This window comes from Abramis brama, assembly GCF_963993115.1.
Source record: "Abramis brama genome assembly, chromosome: 1".
Lineage (NCBI taxonomy): Eukaryota > Metazoa > Chordata > Actinopteri > Cypriniformes > Leuciscidae > Abramis > Abramis brama.
In genome coordinates this window covers 29,899,133-29,921,291 of record NC_139963.1, presented here as the reverse complement: position 1 = coordinate 29,921,291, position 22,159 = coordinate 29,899,133, and the positions used below count along the sequence as shown (strand labels likewise).

The 22,159-nt window shown below is 38.6% G+C and overlaps 3 protein-coding genes across 3 annotated transcripts; all 3 read right to left on the bottom strand.

Moving 5' to 3' along the window:
- Positions 1 to 406: 406 nt before the first annotated feature.
- On the bottom strand, positions 407 to 4,783 carry saxo3 (stabilizer of axonemal microtubules 3). The gene is made up of 5 exons (XM_084137247.1): positions 4,505 to 4,783; positions 3,736 to 3,915; positions 3,515 to 3,631; positions 2,334 to 2,422; positions 407 to 910 (listed from the first exon to the last, which is right to left on the bottom strand). Exons 1-5 carry the CDS (start codon positions 4,592 to 4,594, stop codon positions 556 to 558), a joined length of 831 nt encoding a protein of 276 aa, XP_083993373.1. The 5' UTR covers positions 4,595 to 4,783; the 3' UTR covers positions 407 to 555.
- A 599-nt stretch (positions 4,784 to 5,382) lies between these two features.
- Positions 5,383 to 13,118, bottom strand: lin7b (lin-7 homolog B (C. elegans)). The gene is made up of 6 exons (XM_084138361.1): positions 12,811 to 13,118; positions 10,164 to 10,282; positions 7,968 to 8,039; positions 7,651 to 7,860; positions 7,329 to 7,492; positions 5,383 to 6,185 (listed from the first exon to the last, which is right to left on the bottom strand). Exons 1-6 carry the CDS (start codon positions 12,884 to 12,886, stop codon positions 6,164 to 6,166), a joined length of 663 nt encoding a protein of 220 aa, XP_083994487.1. The 5' UTR covers positions 12,887 to 13,118; the 3' UTR covers positions 5,383 to 6,163.
- Positions 13,119 to 13,173: 55 nt separating this feature from the next.
- On the bottom strand, positions 13,174 to 21,793 carry snrnp70 (small nuclear ribonucleoprotein 70 (U1)). The gene is made up of 10 exons (XM_084133887.1): positions 21,610 to 21,793; positions 20,907 to 21,060; positions 20,641 to 20,703; positions 20,274 to 20,328; positions 20,130 to 20,194; positions 19,968 to 20,030; positions 19,792 to 19,873; positions 15,234 to 15,335; positions 14,850 to 14,949; positions 13,174 to 14,771 (listed from the first exon to the last, which is right to left on the bottom strand). The coding sequence occupies exons 2-10, from the start codon at positions 21,051 to 21,053 to the stop codon at positions 13,952 to 13,954; spliced, it is 1,497 nt and encodes a 498-aa protein (XP_083990013.1). The 5' UTR covers positions 21,054 to 21,060; positions 21,610 to 21,793; the 3' UTR covers positions 13,174 to 13,951.
- Between the last annotated feature and the right edge of the window lie 366 nt (positions 21,794 to 22,159).

Below are 22,159 nucleotides of genomic sequence, written 5' to 3'. Positions count from 1 at the left end.
GCAAAAGGAGGTAGATATTGGAAAAAATATATATATCCTGGAGGGACACACCAACATTTGGAAAACTTCAGAAATTTGGCTTAATTGCATTAAAAATTGTAGGCTAGATTGTATAATATTCTAATTAAAATATAGTATCTGAGGACAAATTACCACCCTCTCTGTTATGTTTTTGGCTCTCAGCCCTCTTTGGTTGTCTAGATGTGCAGCCAGCTGCTTCCTCAGTGAAACGTCTGCCTCCCCATGGTCTTCCCTTTTTACTTGCATCTTTTTTTCTCAAGGATTTTTTTTAGCACACTTCCTGTAATCTTGAATGTTCATTTTTGAGTGCACGATCCCTTTAAGGATAAAGAATACATAGCCACAAAAGGTACACACTCCAGATCAATAAATCAATAATGTTTCCACCAATCACTTCTAACATGTTTTATTCTCCATGTATTACAGACCCTCTGAGTGACGCAAGAAAAGAACAGAAATGAAGCAATATTGATGAAACCATTTTTTGTTTAAGTTCAGATCAATTACCGCAAAACTGAAAATCAAACTTTTTTCTTATACCAGAGACATCCTATTTCTTCCATATGTCTGATTCTCAGTACTATACATTTTAGGAACACCTAAAATGTCCAGTAACAGGCCTCTACCACCATCTTCTTCCCATTTCACCCCGCTTTGTGCAATATCAGCAGCTTGTGATGTTGAGGGAGCCACGGGTACCATAAAACTGTCCATATACAGACTGCTTTTGCCCCTGTGGGGCAAAGGCAGAGGTGGGCGAGGCAGCCGGGGTTGACATGATAAAGTGGATGGAGCTTTGTGAGCAGGAAGTCGGCTGTGAGCCCCGCTCTTGGTAAGTTTTCCATTAAAGGTAGCTGCATCCAGGACGGAGCGAGGAGACAAATCTGACCTGAAAAAAGGGATTATCAATGACTAAGAAAAAGAAAGAGAAAATGATTTAGTGGGTAAAGAAGAGGCACAGGGCTCACAGAAGGGTATTAATACATAGCATGCACGCACTAGTGCTTTGAGGTCCATTATCTTCTTGCCTTATCTCTATGTTGACCATTCACTTAGCCCATATATTACTTTGTGAATGGAAACACATTTGGGAGATTGTGGGTCCTCTAAAGTTACTAAAGTTAAGAAACTAAAGCTCTTCATTCTAAGCATAGGAAACATCTTAGTATATATGCCATATATGACACTGCTTTCTCAATGAAAAATAAGCTAAAACACATGAAGCTTTAAGTGGTCTTAAAACAATTTGTTCTTAGTTATGAAGTCAGCAAAGCAGATGTACCAGTTTAAAAAAAAACATGCACAAAAAGAGACATTCCCCATATGTAACACTGTCAAACATAAACCTGCTGTGAAGAAGTGTGTGAATTAGTGTCAATGTGTGTTCGTGACCTTGAGTGCAGCCCACCAATCAAGAGCTGACAAGGTTCAGGAGGCCAGGCCAGAAGATGAGATGAGCAATGCTTCACTAAATCATTTCAATCTGCCTGCAGCAAGCCAACATGAAGAATAAAGCATTCATCTGATGTGCCATATTCAATGTTGGATTAACCTTAAGCCTAATGATTATTAATGGGATCATTCACTAAAAATGAAAGGTCTGTCATCATTTACTCACCCTCATATTGTTTCAAACCTGTATGACTATTTTGAAGAATGTTTCAACAGTCTTCGTTCATACAATGAAGGTGAATGGGGTTCAAAACAACATTGTACAGACAAAAACAAATGCTAAGACAACTTTTAAAAAATATTACCATTTTTGTGTGTGTTCTACAGAAGAATAAAAGTCACACAAGTTTGGAATGAAATGGGGGTGAGTAAATAAAAACAGAATTTTAATTGAACTATTTTAGTTAAGTCACCTAAAAAACTGTGTTGTAGATCTGACCCTGAAGGTCTGTTAAACTGAACATGTTTGAAGACATTATTTGATCAGTTAGATAACTAAAAGTGTATTATGCGCACTGTAATTCTAACTAGATATCTTGTCTGCAGCTCTGTGGTACACGTTCAAAAGTCAAGAACCAGTTGCAGCTTTAACTGCATGATTCACTATGGGCCAGATCACAGATTTACATCACCCCTGAAGTGTTGTTCTTGGGATGGATGCTTTGCTCCAATGGTATCCAGAAAGCTGATTACTCAAATAGTACATTATCCTCCACTTACATCCTGGGATTGAATCTGATCGGTAAACCTTTTGATCTCAATCATCACTTTTGAGAAGCCACCACTGCTGACCTCAGACCTCGGAATTAGCATTTAATCCACCAGTGCATTCACACTGCCCTCTAGGGGTGGAGAGTTACCTGTGAAAGTGCTTGAAGTCTGCCTTGGTCGTGCTACAGGCTGGCTCTTGCATGAACGCCTGAGTCGTTTCCAGCTGTCGGTACAGTGCCTGAGTAAAATCAAGAGAAGTGTGAGTCATTCCATCAGCCCAGAAGCTCGGGTGGAGATAAAACAGCCGGAGTGCTGCTGAATCCTCATTGCTGTGAGAGTCATCCATTAAGATACTTTGCATGAATTAGAATTTTTTTATATTGATGTTTGAAATTCCCTCATCCACACCATTTTTAAAATACATTTCTATTCTCCACTCTCCAAAAAAGCTCCTTAAGCCCACTTATAGAGCACAGTTAAAGGAATATTCTGGGGTTGATATAAGTTAAAGGGAAAGTTCTCTCAATAATCCACGTTTTGTCTTTATTGACTCTCCTTTATGTTGTTCCAAACCTGTATGACTCTCTCTCTTCAGTGGGACACAAAAGAAGATATTTCAAAAAATGTCTCAGAATTCTCCATACAATGGAAATCAAAGATCACCAAAACTGGTTACCAAGGTTCTTCAATATCTTATTTTGTGTTTCACATAAGAAAGAAAGTCATACAGGTTTGGAAAAACATGACAGAGAGAGAAACTTTTGCCAGAATGATAATTTTTTTGGTGAACTATCCCTTTAAGCTCACTTGACAGCATTTGTAGCTTAATACTGATTACCAAAAAGAAAAATGGTTCATCACTCATTTTGTTTTTAAATAAAGCAAAATTTTAGATTACAGTGGCACATTTACAATGGAATTGAATGGGGCCATTTTTGGAGGAATTAAAACAAGAAATGCTTCTAAATTTTATAAAAGAACTAAAATAATAAATTTTCCTGTTAAATCTTGTGCATTATTTAAGCTGTAAAGCTCCAAGTCATTTTAGCTTTTGCGTTCATGCTGATGTAGTTGTAAAATTGGATACAACTTTACACAGACAAGTTAAGTGATTGTTAATGTTTTCACACTAACATCATGTTACGATGCATATTGTTTACATCATATGCTATACTTTTGAAATAGTGCGTATTTTAATGTTTAAGGATTGACAGAAATCACTTCCATTGTAAGTGCTTCGCTGTGACCCAGATTTGAGCTTTTTTAAAAGAAAGGGATGGACAAGTGCTAACTTCACCTGGGCCTATAATGATCAGCGTCATCATCTCACCTGTATCTTGCTATAGTGTTCACCAAGAGGTGCACATGCTGCTAATTGACCTCTGTACTGGTCCTGCATTTCACTGATGGGGTTAGAGACCACTCGCACCGTTGGATGGTCTCTGACCTGCGGAGGATCAAACATAAATGACAAAAGTGTATATACAGTTCCAAAAACAAAAAGGACATTCTCCAAAGAAAAACTATCTTTTACACACACACAGATCTCACCCTCTGGGCCAGCTCATCGAGGAAGTGTGTGGTCCAGTGCGGAGGGGCTTTAGAGTGGATTTCATTGTACAGAGGTCCATTTAGTGGCTTTCGGTTGTGCTCAGTGTGTGAGGTGAGAGAGAAGTGAGCAGAGGCCGGCACTCTGTTCTGGCGCTGGAGGACTGGAGGAAGAGGGCCATTCTGGCAGTGACAAGAACATGCTTGAAGGTATCTATATTTGTTAGTAACACATCTTGTTTCTTCAGGTCTTTCATGTTCAGTACTTTTACAGTCTATGTTCAGTACACATGGTATCAAAGCTCTAATTAACAACAACAAAATCCCATACTAAAAGTTTATGACAAAGTAAGTGTAATTCTTATTCTACAATTATTGTTTTGTAAATGTAAATATAGTTAATTTAGGAATTTAAACAGACGAAATTCTTTGTTATTTGGTTCAGTTTCGTTTTTGGTCGAAGTAACGTTAGCCTAGTTCAGGGTTCACCAATCTCGGTCCTGGAGGGCCGCTGTCCTGCAGAGTTTAGCTCCAACCAGCTCCAACACACCTGTTTGAAAGTTTCTAGTATGCCTAGTGAGACCTTGATTAGCTGGTTCAGGTGTGTTTAATTGGGGTTTGAGCTAAACTCTGCAGGACAGCGGCCCTCCAGGACCGAGATTGGTGAACCCTGGCCTAGTTGTTAAATAGCAAGCTGCCAGCTTAACAGTAACAACAACTGCTGTAACCATCATTTTGTATATCTTAATAAATCGACAGGTGGTGACCCTACCTTGCATGTTTTTAAATAAAACGGAGAAGGCTGCAAATACATATGTCCAATGGTTGTGCTAGTTTGGACCTTTCGTCTGTGGTTATCCATGATTTATCCACAAAACTGAAAATAAACAACCAAATAGATGCTGGAACTCCTATCCGTCGAAAATTAGACAAGTGGCATATTACTGAAAAGATCCTCGATGTGTTTAGTCACAGATAATCCACCCATAGGAACGGAGACGGTTTAGTTTATCTGCTGTTATGGAAACGAACACGCGTCCTTTAGCGGTCTGAGAAATTATTGCGCGAGGAATAAACGGTAAAATAGTCCTCGATCACGTGAGCTTCATTTTTGAAGAAACATTAACCTAAATAGTTAAAAACCTGAAACTATAAAATAAAGTAAAAAATAAAATTCAAACTTTAGAAAAAAAATGACAGTAATTTCTGTCACTATTAGGATACTAACATGAGAAGATTTTTAAAAACATATTTTCATTTGGTTTTTCTTTCTTTTGTGACAGCGGTTAATATTCGGGAGGTTCACAACATTAGATGTTAATTTAATAAAATCTATTAAAACAACTTCTGTGTCAGTCAAATTTCTCTCCAAAATCAAAAGAAAGAAAAAAATATTGACCATTACGATTTAAAAAAAAAAAAAACGTCAATGCAATTTTTTTCTCCATAAAAACGTCAATGCAATTTTATTTTTAATCTTTTTCATGGGTGATTTTCATGAGTCCCCCATTGACAAAGGATACATTTCTACCCAATATATTTTCATTATGGTGCATTTGGTCTCTCCAATCCTGAAATTATGGTATTTTGTCCAAACTATGATTACCATATATAAACAACTGACATTTGACATAAATTAACTCACCAGACTTTTAAATTACATTGTTGATTTTAATGTATGACTAAATATATAAATAAACAAAAAAATTCAAGCATTGAACATAGGCACTATGACTGGCAGCACAAAGCCACTCATAGGAGCACACTTTCATGACAACCCTATTTGAGTATGGCGTGCTTAGAACAGAGCAATCAGTTCATTCAGGAAGTGTCTTTTGGGATAACAGTGTTTGTCCTCCTGATGTAGTTCTCACAGAGTGGAACACATGAGACAAGAATACTTGTACTGTAAATTTGATGCATAGCTTTAACTCTATTGTCAATGCATGTTTTCTGAAACACAGACTCGATAAGTGAGTGAATGAATAATGGTCTAAGTAGAAACCATCATGCCATTCAGTTAATCAATAATCTTACAGTAAAATACACACATTTTGTCCTACAAGTACACATACTGTGTGCTATTTGCACCCTCTAGGCAATTGTTAAAGCTCTCTTCTGTGCTAACAGACACACACACACACACACACACACACACACACACACACCCACCCAGCATATCACAGGGTGCAGGTTCCACATAAGAATACAATAGAAAATCAGACTCAAGACAGACCAGATGCACTATGCAGTCTCTCCCTCTGCATGGCCAGGGAAAATAGTATATTCAAGGTCTACATGTTTTGAGATCGTTCCACTAACATAAATATCTAAGGGTAGTTACACTGATCTCCCCAGGGTCTTCTGTCATCCTACAGGAGCAGAAAGGGTGGAAGAATGGATCAGCAGGCCAGTCAGAAGTTAAGACTGGTTAACCCCTGGACTCCAAAGACCTGTCGGTGAAAAGACAATGATGGGGAAATGTTAAAATACAGATAGTCTTATATACAGAAAAACAAGTTCCATCTAAAGTAATCTAAAGTTTTTCCATTCCACAGCGCTACTTTTCCATTATTTTTCTATGTAAAAGCGCTTGACGGTCATGTTTGACTGTTGCACTCGTGTCTTTTGTAGCTTCTCGCACATGACACGCCATTCTAAAAATGTTAAAGTAAGTTCAACTTTTAAAAGACACATCTCTCGAGACCTTGCGGTTTTTCCCCATTCCACTGCAAGAGCCTCGCGTTTTTGCTTTGTTCTGTGTGAACCAGCTCATAGGCTACTTGCACGTTCAATAGCATGTCCCGTGTTTCATTAAAAACATTTAAATTGCCAGAGGACATGACATTTTTTATTTAATTATTTTAGCAGTCTATTGTATAACATATAGTCTACTGTAGTAAAAAAAATATGATGGTGATTCACAAAAGAATAAAAAATACGAAGAAGGTGTGCACATCCCAAACAGCCTAATTGGACTCGGGTGCAGGACCACAAAACATTGAAAAAAAGTTTGCACACTGAAAAAAGCAGCTTCAAACTAATTTTATAAATGTGATTTTATAAATAAATTCACAACCATTCAAAAGTCTGGGGTCAGTAATATATTTAGTTTGATGTAACAAAAGATTTCCATTTCAAATAAATGCTGTTCTTTTGATTCATCAAAGAATCCTGAGAAAAATGTAACATAAAACTATTAAGCAGCACAACTGTTTTCAGCAGTGATAATAATAAGAAATGTTACTTGAACACGAATATTAAAATGATTTCTAAAGGATCATTTAACAATGAAGACTGAAATAAATTAAAAAAAATAATAAAATAACTTTGCCATCACATGAATAAATAACATTTTGAGTTATTTTAAATCCTAATAATATTTTACAATATTACTGTTTTTACTGTAATATTTAACAAATAAATGCAGCCCTGGTGAGACTTCTGAACAACTTTTGAACAGTAGCGTACAGTAGCTTACTTTTAAAGAAACAAAAATGTCCTCTGATTACTAATCGGCTGAGAGAAGATGAGAAAAAGGAAAGAACCACAGGGGAAAAAAGGAAAGGAAAAGAAAGTGATAAAGTCACACTCACGAGTAGCTGGTATGTTGCTGGCGTCTCCTGGCACTTCTCATCTTCTCAAACCTGGCTTCCATCTCTTCTAGGACTTTAGGGGTGTAACGCACCACCAGCTTCACTGAACCCTGAGCTGCCTTTAGCAGCTCTACAGCTTTCTCATGGTGTTCTCCCTCCACACTCTACACACAATGATAGAGAAGTAAAGGACATTTTGAAGTCTGCAAGCATGTTAACATGTTATTGTGGCAAACCACAGCTTTTGAAATCAAAGCCATGTTCACATGCAAAAATATACCTGCTGAATTATACATCTCAAAAACACACTGTCCCAACATACCACTCCATTAACAGAGAGCAGCTGATCTCCTCTCTTCAGTCCACCCTGTCGGTCAGCAACACCTCCTGGGATGACCCTGGAGATGTAGATGGGAGAGTTTTGTTCTTTTCCCCCCATGATGTTGAACCCGAGCCCCTCGTCTGTTTTAGGGAGTTCAACCACTCTTGGGTGTGCATGGCCTTCACTGGCTGCGAACGCTGCTACTGTGGCCTGAAAAAAAGAAAAAAAAAAGAAAAGAGAGATCAAATAAGTGTTTCCTTCAGTGTATGATGATCATTCTTGATTAACTTAGTGGCAGGTTTTTGGTAAAAAGTTACCTTGGCAGTGGCTTGTGCTCGGACCTCGGGCCCACCTATAATGTCCAACGTATCGTAAAGCTGCTCGTAGACCTAAAAAAGGGACAGTCATGACATTTCAACTATATCGTGAGAAAGTATTTTGTAGTTTACAGTGAGTTTGTAAAACTTCATAATTAATAATATTAACAAAATACTTTACAAACTGCTTTGCAGATCATTATTTAACGAACATTTGAATACCAGCAATTTCCTGTGCATACATTATGGGATGTACACAGACTACTGATGTGTTTAAACATTTAATAATGATTGTTAATGACTTCATAAGGGGATATCATGCACAATCAGCCGGTCACAATTGCAAAATAAACCCCCAAGGTATGCCACAAACCTTTCTGCTTCACAACAGGATCTTGATCATCCAGTGGGGACTTATTTTGTGACAATGACCCTGTGGCTGTTCATTATCTTGCTTATTACATGGCTGTTGATTACCAAATAAATAAATGGACATTAAATATTGATTTTAGCTTTAATTATATAAAAGGAAAAAGACATCACAGTGATATGAGAGACATGAATCTAGCACAGCTACACTGTGATGCCATAGAAAAACCATGTTTGGCTCCCCAAAGAACCTTTCAGTCAAAGGTTCAGTTATAGGAACCATTTTTTCTTAGCTTGAAGAACATTATAATTATCTGAAGAATGTTAAAGGTGCAGTAAGCGATTTCTGAGAAGCGCTGTTGATATCTGAAATCACCAAAACAAACACAACCATACCCAAATTGATCACACCCCGTCACCCTATCTTGATAGCTCTGCCCCCAAATTCACAAACACAATATGCAGCACAGGCAACTTCACCCTCATGAGTGTATACGCCCATACGCTGATTTCACGCAGCCGTTATTTTGAAATCGAAAGCGAGGCTCCGGTGGGAAGAAAACCGGAAGTGTCGCCTTTAATCACAGGAGAGTCGTGAATGCGATGGCGTATTGTTGTGTTTAATGATGTTTTGTCAATTCTAAAACTGTACATACATTTCTTTCATACTTTAGACTATATACAGTGAAATTCATTTATAAATAAAATATTTTTTTTATATAATTCAGAAAGTAAAAAAAGAAGCAGGAATGAACTATATACATATCCTATATTGGATATTAACATCCAATAGTGTAAATCGCGGCAGCAGCTTCAGGTTGGTAGTCCAAAGGCATTGTTGTTTATCTTTACTTCCGGGGTTTTTCCCACCAGAGCCTCACTTTCGATTTCAAAATGGCGGCTGCGTGAAATCAGCGTATTACTGCTGATTGGCAACAAGTGTGTTATGGCGCTCGGTCCGATTCACTTTCAACAGCATTTCTCAGAAATCACTTACTGCACTTTTAAATGTTCTTCATAGAACCATCGATGCCAATAAAGAACATTTATTTTTAAGAGCTTGTGTAGGAAATCAGTTTCTTGGAACAATGGTCAATTACTGGTACACAGTTTAGTGTTCTTAGAAGAATATTTGACATACTAACAACAATCAGATGTTTTTAACAATCAGAATCAAGAGCCATGTAAGTTTTATCAGTTAATTCCAATGTAAAATTTGTGAAGTAGAAGGCTAATTCATTTTAGTGGGAGAAATCAACCAATGCAGATATACAGATCAAAACCTTGTCTTCCCATAAGACATTTCTCTCTCAGCTATGCAAAGAGCAGGACATCAGAAAGACATGTGAAAACTGAATAAATCTGAAAAGGGTAAATATCTGTTTTATTGTTGTGAACAGACTGGACTCCTGGCATAGGAACCGATTACCGCAAGTCAAGGAGTGAGACATCATGGAGGCTGAAGTGAGATGCAGCCTCAAAGAGACAGGAAAGTGAGTCATTCAGGAGGAGGAACAGTGCAGCACAATACTTTCTATGAGAAACGACCATATATGTGTGGGGGTGGAAAAGGACAAAGTCCTGTGTTATGTGGTGACAATTTCTACATTTCAAACCTTCATTTTAACCTAACTACTTATGTTCCATTAGTGTTCTGTGAAATCAGCACAAGATAAAAGGTAAAGATTTAGTAAATATTTCTCACTGTTTTTTAATGAAGGCAATTTGTTCCAACTGAAAGCAAGAGAATCCAAGAAACAGTTATTAACAGAAGAAAATTCACAGAGTCAAGCGTCCTCATGTTTGGAGGACTGAAGTAGCCTTTACCTCTCTGATGGCAGCACAGAACTTGCTCTGTAGAACTCTCTGTAGAGCCTGAAGTTTGGGAGGAGGAAGCTCACCGCTTCTTTGAAGCCTGTCCAACAGTTCTATCACTCTGCAAACATCTGGAGAGAAATAAACCATTACAGAAATATACATTAAAAACCTACTTGCTAACAAAGTTAATCTTGGATTGAAAGCCAACTAGTTTTTAAAGCACCATATTTTTAAGTAATGATGCTTTAAACCCTTCAGACCTGATTGTTTTTCCAATGAGCAAAAAAATGTTTTATCCACTTGATATTTGCTCTTCTCCAATGTATAAATTAGTCTAAAAAACAAGATTTGTGCAAACTCATTTTTTATTAGATTTTTTTTTCATGCCCACTACAATGGATACCAGGACTGAAGCAAAAAATAAATAAATAAATATATATATATATATATATATATATATATATTAACCCTTACAGTACTTATAAACTAGAGTTTAAACACAGTATGTGAACTAGCATTTAAAGACCCCCTGTGGTGAAAACCAAGCGTTTAATATTGTTTATATGTTTATGTGGTGTTTTAATATGCTTTAAGACAAACCATGAGCAAAGTAATAAGTCAACACCATTGCAGAGTATTTTCTCCTTAAAACTGCAGTGAACCAAAGACAGTTTCAAAAACGTGATTTGAAATCGCTGGTGTTTCTGACATGACACAGACTACCTTGTAACAGGGCCTTAGCATAATTATCATCATTACTGTGCTGCGAAGCAGTGGCGTCTCAAGGGAAGCCAGGTTATCCCGGTATATTTTTCTGATGATATGTAAAATCGTGTACATTTAGCAATATAGCAGGTGAATTATGTATATGATGTATATTACGATGTTATAATGAACTATATTCCTTTCTCCACTGACGTTCTGAGTTGTTCAAAGCGTTTGTAAAGATGCAGATTTTTGAAGGCAGCTGTCTGACTCCGAGATGGTGAACGGGAACATGGTTTGTGTAACATTAGCAACACATTATTAGCTGTTTGATAACATAGTCAAGTAAAAGGCTAATCATATTAACTACCATTATGTGTCTGACATTGTAAAGAGAGATACCATTGTGCAGCGTTTACTTCAGTGAAGTTGACTGAGTGGATCTCTGAGCTGCTATGAGTGAGTGGAAGTGGGGCTCATTTGCAATAAACGCAATAAAAATGCAGAAAATATGATGAAGATGAAGTCCCAAAAAACTTGTTTGATTCGTTTTGTTTGTTGTGGTGGGTTAATTTGAGTATGTGTGCATATGTCTGTGGGTGTTTGTTGGTGTATTTGTGTGTACTTGCTGGTTTTGACATCAAGGCATCAGTGTGTGTGGAGTGCGTGTGTTGCTATGTATTCACTCATTTCACATTCGCTGTTGCTGTTTTTCACTAAAACTAACTGAATGACAGTTTATGGTTACAACATTGAAGTCATAAATTCATATGAATAAAATTAATTCATTGTATTAAAACCCAATGTCCACTGCGATAGACATTGGAAAATCCTGTGTTCTACAGCTCTGAAGGATCTTCAAACTAACTATTTATAGTACTGAATATTATCACTTGATACTATTAAGATTATAACAGGTGCAAGCTGATGATGCCCCTCCACCTCCTGCCAAGCAGGTCTGATGTGCTGCCTGAGTTTCAATCAAGGGATAGTTCACCCAAATATGAAAGTTCTGTCATTAATTACTTACCCTCATGTCATTCCAAACCCGTAATATGTTCACCTTCCCAACACAAATGAAGATATTTTTGATGAAATCTGAGAGCTTTCTATTCTTTCCCTCCATAGACAGCTACACAACTACCACTTTGACGTTTCAAAACGTTCCTAAAGAGATTATAAAACTAATCCATTTGAATCGAGCAGTTTAATCCAAATTTTCTGAAGAGACTCAATCACTTCATATGAACAACAGATGGAATTTAGGCTTTTATTCACATATAAATATTTGTGTTCAGAAGAATGATGGTCTTATGGGTTTGGAAGGACATGAGGGTGAGTAATGACAGATTTTTTTTTTTTTTTGGTGAACTAACCCTTTAAGTTATGGGTCATTCTTTCATTGATTGGTTGAATCAGTGACCAAGCAGTTCTCGTATTAGTAAAAACATTTTATTGGTTTAAACCAAAAACCATGTGATGTCCATTCCAATGGTCGCAGGTTCTGAAGGGGTTAAGGGCCGTTTTTAATAAAATGACTAAAGACGCCCCGCGGTCTATAACGAACAACTGCATTCGTTTGATAACCAAAGAAAAAAAAGAAAAAAAAAATCACGAATCAACGGTGGAAGATATAGCATAGAAGAGAGAACATACACCCGTATACAACGTAAAAATGAACACGGACGCCAATTAGATCAGTGAAATTACTTTCTGCTATGTGCTTCCATATGCAAAGATGTAAATGAACCGGTTTTATTTAATGAATTTCAAGCATAAAACAAACTACCACATTGATTCACTCACATTATGGGCACGATATGCCCCGCTTATAGGTCACTAATGCTGCCTGATTAGCACAAGCTACCTGCCTTGGCTAAGCTACCTGCCATAGCATTTTCCAAATGCTACTGGTCTGTTGGGATATAATAAATAGGACCAAGTAAACTACCTCTTTCCAAGCAGAGCGGTTCCGTCATCGCCGCCATGTCCACATCTTTCCCCGTATGATAATACGATGACATCATGAGGATGGTCTGCTGCAGTGGAGGACTGAAGCGCTTCACCAGAGGTACAATTGTAATCAATTAGAAGATATCGTTTTGGATCTGAAGGAACGGATTTTCAATTGTAAGAATCAATCGTATCTGCTGCAGCTCCAGTGAAAGCGTAGATGCCTCAGCTAATGTGCAGAGATGCGCGAAGAGTCTGTGCACTGGACTCGTCCCAGGCTTACCGAATGACGCAATTCTGTACGTCAGAGCCAGAGGCGCAAGTTCAATGCCGTTTGTAAGACAAGGAATCAAGAACTCAATTTGTCAATAAAAAAGTATTTATTCAAGAATGAAAGGCAGAACCAATACGACCAGAGATACAAGCAAAAAAAAAAAATTTCAAAAAAGAAAATTAAGAGCAATTTTCGTGAACCCATGGCAAACATTCCCATTTAAAAACACAATTGTGTAAATTTTTCCTGTATTTGTTCCTTCAGTAAAATGAGGGGCCACTGTACGATTTGCAAACGATCCACATATTGGACCAAATATATAAAACAAATGTACAAGACAAAATAAAGAAAAAAAACACTGAAGAGAAACTGGGGGGTGGGGAAGACTAATGTAAAAGGAACAATGTACAGAGACGTTTTAAACTACCAATTACCCATCCCTTACTGAAACTACACTGTAAAAGATACAGTACTTCAGTCAAGAGACCTCGTCCCAGCAAACACGGTCAATTGATACTTAGTTGATGTTATAACAGGGAATTCAAATGCATCATAAGGCTAGTTATTAGGTGAAGTTTTATGCAAACAAAGCCCCAGATATAATTTAGACAGGCTAAAACTAAAATAAAAAAAACCTCACAGTTCAGCTACATAATCTTTTTATTTAACAAAAGTACGCTTCTTACCAGGGAGACACTAAGCTCTCTCAGTGATAGCTGTTGGTAGTACAGTATAATACTCACACACTGTGGACATAGTGCAAGCAAAGGAGGGTGTAGGCATTAAATAACGGTTGAGGATATTTGTGAATCAAATCAACATTACAACTGGATAACCTTGGATCATTCACACATCAGTGGCACTTTCAGTACTCGTCGCCCTGGCCCTCCATCCTGTACCCATTCTCATTGGAGGCATAGCCCTCTCCTGACTGTATGGAATCCTGATCCATCATCATCATCCTCATCCCATCCTGCGAACCTTCTTCTGATTGTGGCGGCACTGGCTCTTCACCCCCATCACCTCCATTACCCAAACCCTCTTGATCTCCTGAGGAGGATACATGTCTATCTTCCCTCCGGTCTCCACGGTCCCGATCACCCCGGTCCCGTTTGTGTTCGCGATCTCTATCCCTATCTCGCCTTCTCTCACGATCCCTGTCTCTATCTTTATCTCTATGGCTGCGCTTCCTATCGCGGTCTCTTTCCCTGTCTTTGTCTCGATCCCTCCCCCTCTCCTCTCCTTCAGGCCCTCCCTCCTCACCTCGTCCTGGTTCACCACCCAAGGGGTCCTCCATACCCCTTTCTCCCCCTTCTGGAATCATTCCGTCAACTAGCCCGCCCATGCCTTCCTCTCCTCCTTCTGCACCCTTGCCTCTTTCCCTATCTCTCTTTCTATCCCTGCTCCTGCTTCTCCTCTTGCGGTCTCTTTCTCTATCCCGGTCTCTACTCCTCTCTCGGCTGTCTCCGGCGACACCTCTGTCTCTTTCTCTGTCTCGACGTCGGCTGCCGCCCCCAGTCTCCTCCCCCGGAACCACAAGGGCCCTCTCACGCTCACGAGATCTGGTGCGTCTGCGTCTCTCTCGGGATCGAGAGCGGCGGCGCTCTCCACGCTCCCCACGCTCCTTGTCTCGGTCTCGTTCGCGACTGCGTTCCCTGCGTTCGCCACGATCCCGATCACGGTCACTGCAGGATAATAGACAATAGAGGTAAGGACTGAAAGCTAAAACAATAAAAACACAAATTATGCTCCACGCAACTTACCTTCCAATTGGTCGGTCATCATAACGGGAGGTGTCATCTCTGCCAGAGTGCTTGATGTTGACATCTGCTCCTCCTCGCCTTGTACCTCCAAGACCTCCACCTGGATAATAAAATGCATGTATATTGATGATGTGAAGTATTAACTTGCTATCCCAACCATACCATCTTTACCAGGGGTGGGCAACTCTGGAACTCAAGACTGACTGTCATGCAGAGTTGTTTTATCAACCCTAAAACAAACACTCCTGAACAAGCTAATCAAGGTCTTTTGGATTACTAGAAACATCCAGGCAAGTGTTGAGGCAGGCTACAGGAAATTGGCCCTCCAGGAACAGCATTGGACACCCCTGGCCTGGAAAAGAACACTTAGGAACAAGTGCTTACCGAGTCGTCTGGGGTGCCATCCTTTGACCGTTCGTCCTCTTTCAACATCAACAAGTACTCTACGTCCATCAATCTTTTTGCCATCCGCATGCTTGTAGGCAGCTAGTAGAGTTGATAGACGAGCAATAGAAAAGCGGAGATTGAGGAATGAAGAGAATAAAGAGTAAAAAGAAAGAGAGGTGGACAATGAGAAAACAAGAATACACACAACAGTATTTCCTACTACATACCTTGAATTTGGGATGAACTCCATTAAAAACATTAAGCTACTTGAAGACACACGCTTACCTCTGAATTGATAAGACACCAGGAATGAGATAAACTGACAATTCTGCTATGAGCTCCAAAAAAAAAAAAAAAAAAAAAAAAAAAAAAGCTATAAAATGGCTTTGATGAATTCATGATCCATATTCATGATTCATGATCCATATGCTATTTCAGCAGTTAAACTAAACCGAATATTGCAAGTTGCAGAATAATATGCCAAATACCTTAAATTTAAGTGTAACGTATCACGGAATGTGAGAACATTGTAGTGGCATCTAAATTCTCAGTATTGAAGATAAAAACTCCAGATACCACTTAAGCTGGGCACACACAGTACGATTTTTGATGTCGTACGATCTTTGATGTCGTACGATCTCGCAGGCGATTTTTCTTCTCTCGGGAGAAATCGCTTGGAAATTGCTGATGCTCGTATTGTCACGGCTCGCACTGTGTGAGAAATTACGAGCAGAGAACACTACGAGCACCTCCAGACAACCCGATAATTGTTTTAAACACTCAACAATTGGGTGAGTCAGCCCAATTTTGCCTTATGTATAGGCTGTCCCTTATTGCCAAATCATACACAACCACATCACATAGGCTAGATCTATCAATATTATAGCCCAGTGGATGCAACCCTACAGGGCATACACTCAACATAAACTAGAATGTATTTGTCAAAGGAATGGCTGTGCTGTTCTTTGCTTTTTACCAAATCATTTGCACATTCGTCTTTTTATTTTGAAGGTATAGCAGCAACATGCTCCAGAATCTCTGTGTTAAGCATGAAAGCTCATATGATTGCCGCCGGCTCACAGTGCAGTACAGTCGTGCAGTGTACCAGTTACTTTGACATGATTATCAAATTAACTCATAACATGTGCAATGGCGCACAACCTCCCGAGTGTCTGAACTCATGCAGTGTATGCCTGCCTTTAGAGTTTAAAGACACTAAAACATGTGCTTTCTAAAAACTATGTAATATTCAGGCAAATCTCTCTGGTATTCAGAAAGAAATATGAAGTAACATTTAAGTGCTATGGTAGACCTTAAAACTGACAAATAAAATTTAAGGCAGTTCTAACAGTGCAATGTGGATCGCAAAAACAAAAGCATTGTACTCAACAGCTTGGACAACTAATCATCTCCAAATTAAGTGTGATCCACATTAAACTGCCCATTAACGCCATTTTATTCTCATTAAATCTTGACAGAAAGCCACAAGAAAAAAAGGCACTTGGTGAATACAGTTACACTAAAAGCCACTCTTTCCATTCTCCAAAATCTCTCAAACATTCATTCACACTCATACAGAATTTCTATGAGCATTAAAGCACAATTTACGCTCACATCACGGTAGACCAAAGGGGAGGAAAAAAATTGGCAGAGCTTTACTTCTAGTTTCTATACATTATAAATAATGGGTATACTAGAAATACAGCTTTTAAGGAAGTTACACAATTCCCACACACTTCAATATGGCCAATACCCTTAGGTCTTTTCCTTCTGCTGGTCTAAGATAAGTCTAAGCCCTTAAGTATTTAGTCATTATCTCAGTCTTACCACATTACCTGGAGATGCTATCTTACCATAACACCTGGCCAAGGATGAAGTCCTTGATGGAACACCCCACGGAAACGTAGCCTGGCGATTCCAGCAGCCTCGAATCAAAATGTCTTTCAGTACATTTGATACAATTTTTTTTTAAATCAAAACTGGACAACCTTGAACCAAGGAATTAGGGATCCAATCCATCAACAAGGGATACGATGAAATCCACGAAGCTATTCTGGTCTGCACTGTCGACGGCGTTCAGTTGAAACCCATCATGAGGGCCTTACCATCAAACCCTCAAGTTATTTCGCACACATCTGTCCTGACATCTCATCCAGAGGGCCTTACCAACAACCCTCAGACTACCATACCAAACTAGAGGGGCTTACCAAACACCCTCAGCGCACCTACCCAACAAGAGGGCCTTACCACCCACCCTCATTTAACAGTTAACAGAGGGCCTTACCACAACCCTCACCTACCTAACCAACAAGAGGGGCTTACCAACCACCCTTATATCCATAAAATCTCTCAGATCAGTTTTTCCATTTAGCTTAAATTCTTTACGATTCTACAGGGCCTTGCAAGTGAAAACTGAAAGGAAATAGAATAAAAAAATATAAAAAAACTAGAATTCAGATTGAGAAAAATGCGTATTAGGAACCTAAATTATATAAACCCTTAACATGTGTTAAGAAGAGTAAAGATGATTCTTATTTTATTGGTTGTATCCATGTCATTTTTTCAGCCCATTAAGAGCTTTGTAAATAGTGATAAATAGCCAGTTTGGACAAGGAAAGTCACAGGAAAGGTTACAGCTCCTCACTTAACCTAAATAGACATTTCTGAGGCCTATGGATCAAGTGTCTCACAGAGGAACTCTGGGACTGAATTTAACCATTGATGCTCTACAAGGTGAATCCATGGCAATAAGAATCTTTAAATGTAATTAGGTTCCGTGCAGTGATTTAAATATCCAAAGTCCTTAGTTAACCTATTCTATTAAAGCCAACACCACCATTTCAGCAAATATAGTGCCTACACACACTATGAATTTTTATTTAAATAACGCATTACCAAATGAGTCTTTGTGCCATTATTTACATTATAAAAGGTCCTGGCTTATTTGATATAGTAACGCTTGGCAATATAGCAAGTTATATTGTCACTGGACAACACAAGAGCAGATCATTTTCTTCTAGTTGTTGCATAGCAACAGTGTTAAGGTGCAATCACATTAGCACAGAATGTTGCAGGTAAAAATATCCACTGTCAAATTGTTAATAGTGTAGCTAAGTCACTATCAAACCAAGCAGCTTTCTGTTTTTCCAACATGCTAAATCTACGTGACCAACTTGAACCCTACGTGAAATCTGCATGGGTAAATCTTCTACCCACCAGAAATGCAAAATTCTACATCACATGGATTACTATTGAAATGACTGGATTTCCTCCACAAAAATTCACTTAAACTGTAAATATAACTGCACTTTTATGGCAGGGATTACCCATCCTTGTGGAGAGATAAGGCATTTAACTATGTGTGCAAAATAAATGCATCTATATTTTAATATCTAACAACGAGACCACCATCCACTTTAACACGGCAATTGTGTGTTGTAATGTAACAAACAGGTTCTCTTTACAACAAAGTTCGGTTTCAAGTGTAACCAATACTGCACGGTCTAAATCTTGCAGGGAACAACCACATTAGTAGTACAATGGCTTTAATAGAAGAGATTAATGACAGGCTCGCACTCACTATAACTGGCCCAAGCCACAGTCAATAACAACTGGCAGCCCTATATTTAGCCCTAAAATGGGGCAGATGAGAAGTGATTTGGTACACCTGTCACCTATCAACTAAAATTAGATGAGGGGTGTAAAGAAATCTTACCCATCATACAAACCCATCATACCAACCATATACTGAGCTGTGGTAGTAGGGTGTAGATGTATCAAAACCATCATCATGATCTGCAAGCCAGCTCTGGCCAATAGCCATCAGAGATAGGCGGCTGCAGTAGCAATGAGAACAACACACAATTAATAGAAAGCATTGACTCGCTCCGCAACACTTCAATCATAAAGGCCCCTGTGTGAACTGAGGTATAAAAAGCCTTGATATTAACGGCTGTTTGTGCACCAGACATGAACAGGTGTGTAAGTATATGGGTCACCTTTTTCACTACAGACAGCCTTAGCCTTTAGCTTACCATCACCGCTCCGTCCGGAAACACACTGCTATGTCACACTGCCTAAACATTACAGAGATGCCATAGAGTGGCAACATTCATCAGAATGTGTGTTGGGCTAACGCACAGCCACACTCCGCTCTTCACCCACATGTGCTGCACCGTCACACTCACACAGATGCAACACACACACGGGGTAAAAAAACAGGAATATACTACGAACACAGATATGATAGGGTTGACAAGCCATCATACAAGCACACACACACACAAAATGGAGTTTTATAACATGACAGAGTTACACATTCTCATATGTTTTTACATTTTTGATTGGTTGGCTAATTCTAAATTTGTGGTGACGCCGGCAGAAAAGAAAAAATCTAAATAGATGGACTATGACCAACATCATTTGATGCTTCAAATAAAAATAGTTCATGAGAAGACAATGAATGTCTTTTTACATTGCAGTAAAAGATGGTGTAGTATTTTTGGTGTAGTCATTTAAGGAGTTTAAAGAAGAACGAGATGTCTTGGTTACTCACAGTGCATGTCTCTCTCGTGTTCATATTCAATGAACGCATAGCCTCTTGGTTTTCCAGTCTTCTTGTTGTACACAATGTAGATCTAATTAAAGGCAAAAACATTAAAGGATGAGCCTGTGGGATTAAAAAAAAAAAAAAAGGAAAGTGGAGAAATGTACATATTCAACACAACTTACCCGTTTGATAGGACCATAGACTTCAAACTCACGCCGTAGTTTGGACTCTGTGGTGTCATAATTCTGCAAGAACAGAATGCATAAGATTAACATTTTCAGGACAAGATCTCAAAATATTTTAATTCTTGTGTACAAGCCCATATATAAAACAAAAACACTCACAATTCGAGCAACAAACAAGGTCTTAAAAGCATCTCCTTGAGCATTAGTATCATTATGTGGGTCCCCTGTGGAGATACAAGAAACAATCGATAAGGTTTTATAATACAGTGTGTTTCAGCGTTTTACTTCATTTCAGATACTTACATAGCTTCAGTTCTGTTTCCACCACAACTTGCCTCCTTTCCATCTTCTCTCTTCTCTGGAATTGAAATAACAATGGACCATATTACATACAAATATTAACACACATTATACATACACATACATATATATATATATATATATATATATATATATATATATATATATATATATATATAAAAAAAAAAAAAATCACCCATGTTGTCATTTTCTAGAAATACATGAACATTGTTCATAAGTGTACTAAAAAGATTATCCTACTGACAAAGTCACTCTTCCACTGAAGCTTTTCAAAGATAAAAGCCATTCAGCATGGGTAAACAACATCAGTGAAATTCCCACAGAAATGTAAAAAGTTAAGACTCCTCACCTTCCTCTCCAACCTCTCATCCCGCGTCTCTGCTCTTGTTGGTGGCGGAGCATCTCTGGGGTCCTAACCAACAGTGGGTAACAAAAATAACATTAGATATTGCCACAAAATACTGAAAAAATATATCTTAAGTAATTTGCATCATGCATACAACAATCGTCTGATTAGAACACTTGATCTGTAATCTTTACTAGCAGTCAAAAAATAAAAAACAACAAAAAACAATGTACAAAATATTTTATAGAATATAGCATTGCAAAAAGCACCTCAAAATGCCGGATAAAAGGGGCAATTCCGCAGTAGGGCTGGTTGTGGTGTTTCTCGTGGGGAAGTTTCTCGAGTTGAGTCAGGAAAGGTATCGGGTCCCGCGGGGCAAACAATGCCAGCAGGTTCGGCGGAAGAAACTGAGTCATTGTTCACCTAGAAAAGAGAAATTACAAACGATTCAATTAAAACCCAGAACAACCCTTAAAAGAAGCCCTGCATACTTTATCTAAACAGTTACGGTGGGTAAATGATTGAGAAGTTAAGAGGAGTTTTCAGCAACTGCAGGATCGGTCGAAAACACAGCACGGACAAATCAGACGTTGGTAAACTTTAAATGAAAATGTGGCGTCCAAGTATCTTTCAGTAACGTTATCTGTATCAATAAGGAAACACCCCCTAAACGAGGTTCTAAAAGTTAGCAGCTAGCAGTACCAGCTAGCTCGGCTAGCTTCGGGCAAACAAACATCCCCATATTTGCTATGCAGAAATGCTTGAATAATCAGCTTCGTCATTATCAGGTAAGTTATGTAATATACAAATAAACAAGCCGGAACGAATCACACAAGTAACGGTAGTGCACGTTTTGTTACAGGCGTGTAAAGCAAAGCTCAATCCTGGTTAGGGTCAGTAACGTAAGTTAAGTCTACTGATCAGATCAGAGATCGCCAACGTTTCCACGGGCGGCCTCCAATAGCGAATTACCTCAACTTCTCATCCGGTTCCGACGAAACCTCCGATTTTAGCCCAATAACCTCGGCGTGTTTCTGTGGGGAATCCTTCGTGCATGAATTTCTTAAATCCCTGTAGTATTTTTCTGTATTTCGGTCAACACAATACCCAACGTGTTCTCTCACCAAGCTAAACGAGTCGTTCCTTTCTTAAAATGGCGCGAGGCCGTAAACCACTGTGGTATTTTACGACGCTTTTGCCCGTCTACTGGTACTTTACGACAGGGGTGTGGTTAAGTGTTGCCAAATAATGCTCTGCCTAGATTCAAAGAACTTATAATGGCATGTGTGTTGTATTGGAAGGATGTGGTCCTCCTAGGCTTTGTTGATTTTGACCAATCTAAAAAAGGTCATTTTTATGTGATTAAACTGATCTTGTCACTAGCAAAATTCCATATTCATAAATGCTAAACCTCTCTTTCTTATATTTGTGAAAGAACTTGAAAAATACTTCTTCTCAGTTAAGTTGTCTGAGTACAAAAAAGCCTTAAAAACATTATCTGTTTGTAACTCTTTTCCTTTTT